This window comes from Protopterus annectens, chromosome 10.part0 (genome assembly GCF_019279795.1).
Source record: "Protopterus annectens isolate FY-2018-M chromosome 10.part0, PAN1.0, whole genome shotgun sequence".
Taxonomy (NCBI): domain Eukaryota; kingdom Metazoa; phylum Chordata; order Ceratodontiformes; family Protopteridae; genus Protopterus; species Protopterus annectens.
In genome coordinates this window covers 699,071,628-699,083,953 of record NC_056744.1, presented here as the reverse complement: position 1 = coordinate 699,083,953, position 12,326 = coordinate 699,071,628, and the positions used below count along the sequence as shown (strand labels likewise).

General features: G+C 38.4%; 1 protein-coding gene across 3 annotated transcripts in view; it reads right to left on the bottom strand.

Annotated features, from left to right (window-relative positions):
- The window catches only part of FGGY (FGGY carbohydrate kinase domain containing), a 2,391,991-nt gene that overhangs the window by 2,126,581 nt on the left and 253,084 nt on the right, over positions 1 to 12,326 (bottom strand). For all 3 annotated transcript variants that reach the window (XM_044085530.1, XM_044085531.1, XM_044085532.1), the window contains exon 2: positions 5,943 to 6,154. In XM_044085530.1, the coding sequence (XP_043941465.1) occupies positions 5,943 to 6,143 (201 nt within the window). In that variant the 5' untranslated portion in view covers positions 6,144 to 6,154. The remainder of the gene's footprint in view (positions 1 to 5,942; positions 6,155 to 12,326) is intronic.

Sequence of the window (12,326 nt, the reverse complement as noted above, 5' to 3'; positions counted from 1 at the left end):
ACTTCAGTACCTTTTCAGGCAGAGCCGAGGGATGAGACTCGGCCCGCCTTTTTGAAGTATGGCCCTCTCTCTCTCTATGTTTCTTCTTCTCCCTGTGGGAAGAAGAACCAGACTCCACAGAGCTAGTACCCGATAAGGGAGGTTGAGTCCCGGGTACAGCTAAGGTAGTAGCCGGCGCCGAAGCTACAGGAGTAGCTTGGACCCGGCTGGGAGAGGAAGAAGAAGCCGATTCCTGAGGGAGTTTTCCCGCCAGGATCAGCTTGTTCTTCCTGTCCCTAAGTGCCCGAGGGTTGAAGGCCGCGCAAATCTGGCAGGCCTCCGACAAATGTGCTGCCCCCAGACATAAAACGCACTGAGTGTGGCCATCAGCTGGGGAAAGCTTGTGGCCACACTCAGTACACTTCGAAAATATAGCCTTAGACTCAGCCATAATTCTCTCACACACACACCCAAACACTAAGGGGGGGGTGGGGAGAGACAAAATAAAACTAAGGAGAAAAAAGTTTTTTTTTTTTTTTTTTTTTTGAAGTGGGTTTGATAGGGTTTGACACTAAAACAACACACACACAATTTAAACTAGAGATTAGCTACAGAAAAAAGGAACAATCTCACCAGGCCAGGAGCTCTTCACTAAGAAGCAACTGTCTTTAGCCGCGGCAAAAAAACGATCTGAGGTAATGTGGTTGGTAGTAAGGGATTACGGGTAGGGGGGAGGAGCTAGGAGCTCGGATCTTGAAGCCTGGAAAGCTGCCGGTTCGGATCCGAAGTAGGATCCGACTACCCACAGGTTGCAGATCAAATGAAGTAACTACTTCAGATCACTTGTTCTATATGGACAGACTCAGTAAAACTCCAACTATTCTCTGTCTCATATTGCCTACTTAGAGGTGATCTCTGCTTGACATACAAAGCCATGTCTGATCCAGCTCGGTTAGAAATCCTACAGCTAAAGAAATCCCAATCCCTCCAAACTACACGCTCCAGTGACCTCAACCTCATTACCACAATCAACAGAACATGCTGGAGGGACAGGTTCATAAGCCAGTGACTGCCCTTGCTATGGAATAGACTTCCCATACATGTCAAACAGAGCAGTTCACTGGCCCTCTTCAACAGAAACCTTGATGAGTGGATGGGAAATAGAAAATTCACCCAGAGTATCACTCCAGTGACTCTATTCGACAGAGGCACTGGGAACTAAGGTCCAGTGGCACAATGTCAGGGTAATCCTATGGGCTAGGTTTGCAAAGGCTCCAGGGTCGTTAGCCTAGTATACACCTATGAACCTAAGCCTTGAATCATCTAAGGGCCTCAAAAATAAAGGTAATGAAACCCGATAGGGGGAGGGTTGTTTTTATCGTTATAAAGGACTATGAATCTAGGATAGAATGAATTTTGGAAACAGAAGTCTATCAGTCAGTTTCTTTGAACAAAGTTAATGTGGCAAGTAAACGTATAAGAATTTACTTAAAAGACTTGTTTATAGAAGCAACACTTGACGTAAACTTATTCAATTATCTGAACATGTTAGCTCTGTTAACACCAGTTATTTTCTGAGTCCCTAAGATTCACAAAGACCTACAGAACCCACTCTTACGCCCAATAGTTGATGGTCGAAATTCAATTATATATGCATGTGCTAAAGCTGTTGACTCTATTTTGAAAAAGTATGTGATGGGAGAATGTCACATCTGTACGGATTCTTGGAGTTTTTTGGCCAAGATTAACAAGTTTGAATTCAATAGAGATTTTAACTTCTTAACTGTAGATGTTAAAGATCTGTATACGTCCATACCTTAGGTTCTAGGCATTGAATGGATATCCATTTTGTTGAGACAGAAAGGAGCACCCCCCCCCCCCTCTGACATTTCCCTGACAAAGGAATTATTGGACATTATTTTGTCCAATAATTTTATTTGTTTAAAAACAAATATCTACAAAAAGTCGGGGTAGCTATGGGGTCGCCTTGCAGGGCCAGTTTTGCCAACTAAGTGATGGCCTACTGGGAGCATGAGTACATATTTAAAAACAAACAACTACTGAACAAAATCCATTTTTTCACCCACTATTTGGATGATATTTTTATTATAATTAAAGGTAATAAAACAACAGCTTTGGAATTAGTCCAGTATTTTAATAGTACTACTGACTTTCTGAAATTTACCTTTAATTTTCAAAGTGATATGATTCCATACCTAGGTGTTGAATTAACTAAGGATGAAAAGGAAGGTAGATATCTTGCTAAAATTTACAGGAAGAACACATACTTGAATACTTTTTTGCATTATTCAAGTGCACATCCTTACTATTAGAAACGTTCAGTAGTTAACGGTCAGCTCGTGCGAGCTGCAAGGATGGTGACAATGGAGGAAGAATTTAATTCTGGATGTTATAAACTAAGAAAAATGTTTTTCACACGAGGATACTCCATATCTTTACTAGATGATTTGATTAGCAAGGTAAAAATAAAAAGGAACAGCATTTTTCATATAATTATTTTGAATAAAAACTCCACTAACAACAGCTTTGAAGTTAGTACAGTACAGGTTATTAACACCATGCTACAGACTCCAATTAACATTAACCCCAATGTACTGAACCAACCTAACCCAGCTACACGTTTCATCATGACATACAGTCTTGATTCTGCATTTATGACACAAATTGTTACCAAAAATTGGAATTTAATTGTGGAAGACAGGGACATTATAGAGAAATTAGGAAATAGCCCTAACATTACTTTTAGAAGGGGTAAAACTCTGAAATGCCTGTTAGAAACAAATAGGACTTCTAAATTCCAGCACCCAGGCATGTATCAGTGTGGCAACTGCATGTATTCTAAATACATGGAATTAAGACCCAACATTAAAGTTAATGGCATGAAATTTGCTAATTTCAGTAAGTTTAACTACAATTCAAGAATGGTGGTTTATTTAGCCAAGTGCCAATCATATGCTTCTTTCTAAATAGGCAAGACTGAATGTAAATTTAAGGAACGTGTCTATAAGCACTTGCACAGTATTAATAGAGCCAAAACTGGCAACGCATTAGATAAACATGTACTTTTGAATCAAAACCACACTTTTACATTTCGTGTTATAGACCAGGTGGCTATTGATCTAAGAGGGGGACCTAATTCATTATATTTAGAGCACTTGGGATTACTATGGCAAGTACGTTTAAGTGCTTATAATTATCCTGGTTTGAACGATATGCGCTCTATATATTGTTTATTGAAGCTTAAAAATTTGATAAGATAAAATTAGTTCACTTAATTTTAATTATTTTTTATTTAACTATATACATTTTTTTATATATAAGATTTTTTTAGGATACTTTTTGTATACATGTTGCTTTAAATGGTGATTAATAGTTGATTGTACTTAGGACATGTTATGTGATTTATACGAAGGAGTATTTAAATGGGACATTTTTTTGTTAGGTTTTATCTGATGAAGTTCACATTATTTTACTGAACGAAAAGCACTTAATAAAACTTTTGTAACTGAGTTAATTGGCCCACTCTTCTTGCTGCCTATTTTCCACACTTTTTCATATTTGGAGTTTGTTTTGGTGCACAGTTTTGATTTGCCTGTATGTAATTCAGAAGTATGTCACAGTCTGAAGAATCCAATTTTTAGGGACAAAAGAGCTTCCTGTGATTCATTTTATTTTGTATGTCTTAAAGTATGAGTTTGAATTTTTTATTTGTGGTATTTTTATTCATTTTGGATTGTTTAGAAGAATAAAATGCAGAACCATTAAGAAACAGAAATTTTACACTAGAGGAAATCTAGTGAAAACAGATGAATCAAATGGTTCTGTTCTACTGTTTTGACTAAAATTTAGTTTAGGAGCTTTGTTCATGTTCTAAGGTGTATTAATTAACCATGTATTACACTAAAAGCACTAAAATATCATTTAGTGATCTATTTTTGTACTGATAACCAAGTAATGACACTACCAGAGATCCAGCATCTGATAATGAACAATGTCATAAGTTTGAGCTGAAATGTGCCAAAATTCATACAAAACTAGTGCTTCAGCATGTCTTAACCCTTTCCCTCCCGTAGAGCTTTTTTGAATGTGTACCTTTAACTCCCAGTGGGTGTGGCTTCAGCCATTAAAAAAATGAAGTTATCACCTTACAGTTCTAACAAATACTAATTGACAGAAGTCATATATCAATACAGTTGTGTTTGCATCATGTATACTTAAAGATAAAATATTCTGATACCTTGTACGTAGCATGGTTTTGGAATTATTAATGCAAATATGAACAGGCAATATTTGATGCCTAGAAATTCAGTAGGAGGTAACTGCAGAAACACCTGAAGACGTCACTTGGCTGTAATGAGTTACGCATACCCTGAATAATATAACAGCTGATAACACAGAATATCCTTATTATGTTTTGGGAGCAACCGCTGAGCAAGAAAATAACAGCTTAACAAAGTAGCCCCAATTCAGAGCACATATTTTCAGGAACACTTTTTTTCACAGCACATGCAAGATGTTTATACTGTACTTAAGTGCACTGCAAAAGCTGCAGAGTCAGAGGCAGTCAGAGTGGACATCAGCTGCTCAAGTACGGCAAGTTGTGTGTGTGCGTATTATGGTAGGGATGGGTTTCTAATTAAGGAATGTCCAGTGCATCACATTCACAAGAATTTAAGACAGAACATGGCTGCCTTGGTCAAGAACTTTAAAAGATCTATAAAAAGAATTTCAGCAACTGCTACCTCAAAGATCTCAACAGTCATACACAGACACAGAGTGATTACACGTTCTTGTGGCTATTTTAAGCATTCTGTCTTTCTCATAAAATGTCTTGCACATAACAGGTTGTCAGGCATATCTAACAGCAGTCATCACAATGGATTGTGCTTTATTAAAGTAATTTATATATCTTTTCAACCACTTTTATCCTCATGTACAGTACAACTGCTATTACTACTAAAGTATACCTGTGTCTGAAAAACAAACAGATAATTTGCGCACAGCTGTTTCGAGGCTGTAGTTTAAAGTAACTGAGGCTCCATCTACAAAAGCCAACATTTGTGCTGAATTATTTAATGAGTCAGAGTTTCAATCCAGATGATTAAATTACTATCTGTCTAACTTCTACAGCAGAGCATGTGCTAGGTTATTTAATATGAACCACAATGTGCTTCAGTCATTTATTCTTATTATTCCTTGCTTAATTCATTTCAGCCTATCCCAGCATCCAGTGAGAACAAGGCATAAAATTTCAATCCGGATAGGGCACCGCCACCATGTCAGAAATTCAAAATGGATGTAATGTTTGCAGGAGTAAAATGAATGGGTTTCTTTAGATGCTTTTAATGCTGTCTACCATATCTGAAACAATAAAACAATTTGACAATGACTTCTAAGGACAAACAGAATTCAAATGGCATGGAAAAGCAGCACAGGAAGCACAAATATATAAGGCCCCTGATATGATCTTTTTACAGACCCACTCCACAGTCAAAGATAGCAAACAGTTATAACTAACTATATAACTGCTGCATTACAGCAAAGTCCGGTTAAACAGACACAGTGGTACTCTTCTGAACAGCTAAAGGGTTAACAAATGCCTCTATGCTGTGAAAATACTCAACTAATAGCAGAAAGACGATACAAGATGCAAAATAAATATATATCTATATGACAGCTGGTCATGTGGAAAAATACCAAGGTTAACTAGCTCCCATATGAAAAGTAAAAATGAATTGGAAAAAATAGTACAGTAGTCCATGTGTAATACTCTGGGCACACTGAAATGCCAGGAATACAAAACACAATCATATCCACTTATCAGCAAACTGTTTAATTAAAATGATGACACACTTTAAACTTACAGTCAGCTTCAACAATATATATTTCAAGGCAAAACAAAATTCTTTACTTGTCTTTATAAGTGTGGCAAGATTATCTACCTTGCAGACAATGCAGCAAGCATTCCAGATGTCTTCTGATGACTGCTCATAGTGATGAGGCTGGGGTTCCCAAATCTGGATTGGTTGTTCGGCCAGTGCCAGCACTGTGCCAAACTGGTCCACTAAGGCTGCACGCACACTTGCGCTTCCCACATCTATTCCCACATAGTAATGTACAAGTTCATGCATTTTATTAGACATTTCAGGCAGACCTGTTAAAGAGAAAAATATGGTATTACATTTCTAGCAATCCTCAATAATTAAAAAAACATACATTCTTACCCTGCAAATAGGTTTTAAAAAGTTTTAGGCTATATCACAATACAGTTAAAGGACTGCAATTGAGCTTATGTGACATGAATGCGATTTGCCTTATTTCAGGATTTACAAAGAAGGCCAGTAGCAAAAATTCACTACTACAGTCTTGTTCGTCTTATGCCACATTCTTTTGAGGTACATCAACTACCAAATTCTTATTCTTAATAATTGCCACAAATAAGGTGAACATACCTGTGAAAAACGTACTCAAACAGTGTGCAGTAAACACTTGCACAAACAGAAGATTCTTGAGAGCTTATCCAGGAAGAACTCACCTTTCCCCTGTGCAATGTAGGCAGTTCCAGCTGGCAGAGATCCAGACACCAAAACTGCACTTACTGCTCTTCAGTCAACCTAAACACCTCCACATCTCCCTGATTATTGTACAGTCTTAGTACATTAACTGCCTTCTGACCAACTTACACTCACCAGTTCACATAACACATTCACATTTTGATGTCTATCACAAGTTCCATCTCACTTCACATAACACATTCATATTTTGATGTCCTATCACAAGTTCCATCTCACTATGTGATGGTATTCTTAAGGCATTGCTTAAGTGTATGATTTTGTAATGGAGGCACTGAGTCTTGGCTATGATATTCTATACCAAAAAGGCAAGGATGCCCACAGGCAGGTGCAAGGGAGTGCACTTACACCCACCTGGAACCGGCTGGTTGGGAGCTTAATTTTCTTTTAATTAAAAAAAAAAAAAAATATATATATATATATATATATATATATATATATATTTTTTTTATGGGTGTTCTTCCTTAAGAAAGCACTTTGCGTCCAGTCAGACAGACTCTGCAGCATCTGTGCGACCGATGGTTTGTGTCATCTTCTACGCCCGCACAGAATTTTAATTCTAGAAGACGCTTGGGCTGCAGATGAAGGTACAAGTGAGAGGCAGATGTGTGTGTGTGTGTGTAAAAGAAGTAGGTAGATCTGTGTATGTGTACTTGTAAAAGGGAGGTAGGAGTTTGTGTTTGTGTGTGTAAGTAAGGGGGTTAAGAGTGTGTGTGTGTGGGGGGGAGGGTCATACCTCACAGTTATCCAGATTTTTGCCTCATATTTTCAGTTTGATTCTCATAAAATTGTGTTTCTTCTGGTAAATCATTGAGGACTGAAGTCAGAAATTAATGGCAGACATTTGAATTTTAGACTTCATATCGTCAGAAAATGCATACTAATGCAAACCTTGTTGTTCTATCCACTTTCTAAGGAGGTAGGGGGATGTATGTGACTCACGCCTCTGAACTGTACAGATTTTCACAGAATGTCCAGACTTTTGCCTTATTTTGGTCTGTTTCTCATTAAAATTCTCTCGCTCTCTCTTTTTTTTTTTTTTACAAATCACTGGGATGAGCTAAGGATTAAAGTTACTAAATAATGATATGTATTTGTGTTTCAGACTTTATATCATTTAGAAAATGCATTTTAACACAAATCCTGTTATACTAGTGACTTTCTAAATGTGTCCCTAGTTTTGGGCCCTTATCTCCAACATTATAAGAGGCTTTGTCCAGATTTCTTGCGCTAAGGCTAAGAGATTGAGAAGTATGGTGTGTGTGTTTGTGTTTGCAAGAGGGAGGTAGCAAACCCCTCAGCTGTCCAGGTTTGTGCAGAATGCCCAGATTTTTGCCTAAAAAGGAATGAAGTTGCTAAATATTAACAGACATTTGAGTTTTAGACGTCATATCCTTTACAGAAATACATACGAACACAAATCCTGAGAGCAATATTTATAATCTGTCCCTATTTACTTTAGGATTTGTCCAGATTTCTTGCACTAAGAGGTTGAGGTGTGTGTGTGTGTGTGTGTGTGTGTGTGTGTGTGTGTGTGTGTGTGTGTGTGTGTGTGTGTGTGTGTGTGTGTGAGAGAGAGAGAGAGAGAGTGAAATGTCCTAGTTAGAGTTAGCAGGTGGAATTTACTTTCAAGTGCATTTTCAAGGAAATTGTAAGCTCCGAGGGAAGAGACATTTACTGCTGCTCATGTTAAGTTTGCTTAAAATGTGCAACTGTTTTGTTTAGCAAATGGTATCACTACTGTGGAAAAAAAAATAAAGCAGTGTTGGTAGCATACATGCATCTTGATGTAGAGGGCTGTAGGTTCTACTCCCACAGCATGTCTATGTGCATTTTATGGGGGTGGGATGCTGCAGTCCTGAGTATGTCCTCCTTTGGATGAGATGCCTAATAACTATGAACCTGTTTTTCAGTTTGCCACCCATTCCCTATTGCAATATACCAGCTTACCATATTTTGTAATGTAACATAGGCAATTTATTCTTTATGGGCAGCAGGCACAGAGTTTGTAGATGAAACACTGAGATATAACTGTTTTCTAGCAACAACTTCTTCATTAGTTTTAGAGCTCTTTAATATGGAATTATTCAGATGACTTTTACTTCTGCAGAGATTGCATATTGACCGATATAGTTGGTTTGCAAAGACAGGAGTTTGAGTGGCCTTTTATTGTTCAAATGTTCTGAATTGGGCAATTTGTCATTATTGGTTCATATTTATTTCTTTATTTATTTTTATTTATTTGCAGTTGTTTAACCAGGATAGTCCATTGGGCCTGAAGAACCCGTTTTCAATGGAGTCCTGGGGAGAAAAGCTCCTTATACAGATTACAGAAAGGTTAATATACAAACATAAATTACATGAAGATTTCAGAAATAAATAAACTAAGATTAATATACACACATAGAACGAATGAAGATTACAGAGGTAAAGCAGACTGATCAAAAGTATTTCAATCAAAGTTAATATTTTTTTTTTTTTTTCTAGTAAGGAGTTATATAATAGAAGCAAGCAAGAATTTGTTACTTGGGATTTGAGAGAAGGCAGGGAAAGAGTGTTGAAGTAAAGTGTAAGTTATGAGGGATGGGAGCAGGAGCATTCCCATGTGGAAGTTAGATGAGAGTGGAGTGATTTTTTAAAGGATGGAAGGCTAGTAATGGTACGAATGGAGGGGGGAAGGGAGTTCCATAGACGTGCTAGAGAGTGTGAGAGGAGGTATTGTCCTGGGGGGTGGAGGGGTCTGTAAACTTCTATAAGGTTTTGATTGTTGGATCTGAGAAGTCTTTGTGTGTGGTGCATTTTAAAGGTAGTGGAGAGGGGGGGACAGAGGGATAGCTGGAAAATGAGTTTATGAGCATAGGTGAGCTGAGTGTAGGAGAGGTAGTTGGGAAGCTCAAGCCAGTATAGTTTGTGGAGAGATTCACAGTGATGGGTTGATGATTTGTTGCTAGTGGCGAATCTGGCTATTTTATTGTAACAAGAGGACAGTTTGCTTTTGAGAGATAATTGTAGGTTTGTTAGAAGAGGGGCTCCATAGAGAAGGGAGGGTAAGAGAAATGTAGTAGAGAGAGTAAGTTTAGTAGTCGAGATGAGGAACAGATTGTGTCGGTAGAGCATGCTAAGTTTTTGGTGGGGTTTTTTTATGTTTAGTAGTAGATGGGAGTTAAATTTGAGCCTGTCATCTATTTGAACTCCTAGTAGTTTGGTTTCAGATACCAGCTCAAGAGGTGTTGTATTTTGGCTGGTGATGGAGAATAAATTTCGATCGAAATTCTTAGTTTTAGAGGAGGTAAAAATCATAAGTTTAGTTTTAGCAGCATTGAGTGCTAGATGGTTGTCTTTCATCCATTGTTCTATGGTAGAGAAGGCATCTTGAGTTAGTTTTAAAAGAGTTGGTATGGATGGGGCAGCACTGATGATTGTGGAATCATCTGCATATTGGATAACGTTAGCAAGAGGGATAGACTGGTAAAAGTCATTAATGAAAATGTTGAAGAGGAGGGGGCCCAGTATGGAACCTTGTGGGACACCTGTGGGGGAGATGAGGAAAGAGGAGGTGGCCTTTTTCCATTTGACACCTTCTTGCCTATTGGAGAGATATATGGTAAAACATTTGAGGGAAGAGGGGGAGAGGTTTAGGTTAGCTAGTTTAGTAAGAAGTAGGTTATGAGAGATAGTGTCGAAGGCCTTAGAGAGATCGAGAAGGATGGTAGATACAGTGAAGCCAAAATCTCTAGCTTTATTCACAGTTTCAAGGAAGGAAAGGAGGGCAGTCATAGTGCTATGATGGGGTCTGAATCCGTGTTGGGTAGGAGTTAATAGGTTGTTGTCTAAGAGATGGGGGAGGAGCTGAAGGTGGATACATTTTTCTATGACTTTAGAAATGGGAGAGAGGATGGTGATGGGATAGAAATTGGAAATATTAGTATTACTTCCTCCTTTGTGCAGGGGAATGATGTAAGCTTTTTTCCAGATTTCAGGAACAAGACCTTCCTGGATAGAGTGGTTGATTAGGATACTGATAGGGAGGGCAATGGCTTCAGCAGCTATGCTGAGGAAGTATGAGGGGATGTTATCAGGGGCATTGGTGCATGGTTTTAGTTTCTGCAGGAGTTTTCTTATAGTAGAAGTAGGAATAGGTTTAATGAAAAATGGTAGGGATTGAGAGGGTGAAGAATGAGAGAAAGAAGTTGGAAGGGGAGATAGGTGAGGAGAAGTGGAGCTAGGAGGTGGATTGTTATTTGAAAAAGAAGAGGTAAGTTTGGAAATAGAGTCAATAAAGAAAGAATTGAATTGGGTAGCAAGATCAGAGTCTTGTACATTTGGGGAGGGGTTAGGGTTTTCTGTAGTACCAGGTTTTAAGAGGGTAGTTATACCTCTCCAGAACTTTTTTGGGTTGGTTTTATGGTTGCTTTGAAGTTGGACGAAGTATTTTTGACGGTCCGCTGAGATAAGCTTTTTAACTGAGTTACGAAGAGTTTTGTATTCATTAAGGTTAGATGTACATTTGTTCCTCTGGTATTGTGTCCAGGCTTTATCTCTAAGTCGCATGGTGGCTAGTGTACTTTTAGTAATCCAGGGGGTGGCTTTCCTTTTTATTCTTTTGGTTATTAAGGGAGCGTGATTATTTAGGAGATGTAGGAAGGTAGTATTAAAGTGATTTATTGCATTTGCAAGTGGTAGAGTTTTTAGAGGGTACCAGTTAAGTGATTTAAGGGTGTCAGAGAAAGCTTCTGGGTTAAAGTTTCTATGACATCGGGTAGTTAAGTAAGTGAGTAGCTAGTAAGGGAGAAGGGAAACGTCTAGCGAAGGTGGGAAGGTGGTCACTGAGGGAGTCAGGGAGGGTTCCACTGTCAGGATAGTTGTGGGGGTGGGAGACTAGAATCCAGTCTAAAATGTTGCCATTAGTGAAGTCTTTGGATGGCCTAGTTATGGAGTTGATGAGTTGAGAGTAGTTGTATAGGTTGATGTTGAGGGGGTGAGTAGGGGACTGAATGGAAGACCAATTAATATTAGTGTCTCCCATGATTATAGTTTCATTACAGATGTTAGTTGATAGCCAGGAGAGGATTTCTTCGAGTATTGGGACATTGTCTCCAGGGAGAATATAAAGAGAGGCAATGTATATAGATTTATGTTTGTTTAGCTGAAGATGAGCTAGTATTAATTCTGCATTAGTGAACTTTGGAATGGCTTTATTGTAGGGTGTTATAGATAGGGAGGAAGAGTAGATTGGAGCCACTCCACCACCTTTTTTATGGGTTCTGTCTGTTCTGATATAGTAATTGGGTGGTAATATCTCTTCATTTTTTACATGTGGTTTTAGCCAGGTTTCAGATATAGCTAGGATGTCTGGTTTGTTATGAAGTAGCCAGGCATGGAGATTTGGAATTTTGTTAGCTAAACTTTGTGCATTAAGAGATGCAAGTAGGATGGATTTAGTTATTGAGGAGGAGGGGTTGGGCCTGGGTTAGGGTATATATCACCAGATAAAAGTATGGAAGTTAGAAGTTGAGTTAAGTAGTGGAGGTATTTGGATTGTTTCGATTGAGAGGTATAAATTGATAGAGTAGTGGGAGGTATGGAGGGTAGAGTAGTTGGTGAGGTTTTAAGAGGGGGGAATACTTTGAAATGAAAACATAGGTTGTTGCTGAAGGGATATAGTTCAGGGGAGATTGAGTTGAAGAAGTTGGATTGTGAAGTCTGGAGAGGGCAGGTTGTTTGTGAGAGTGGTGAGTGGGTGATGGGATAAGG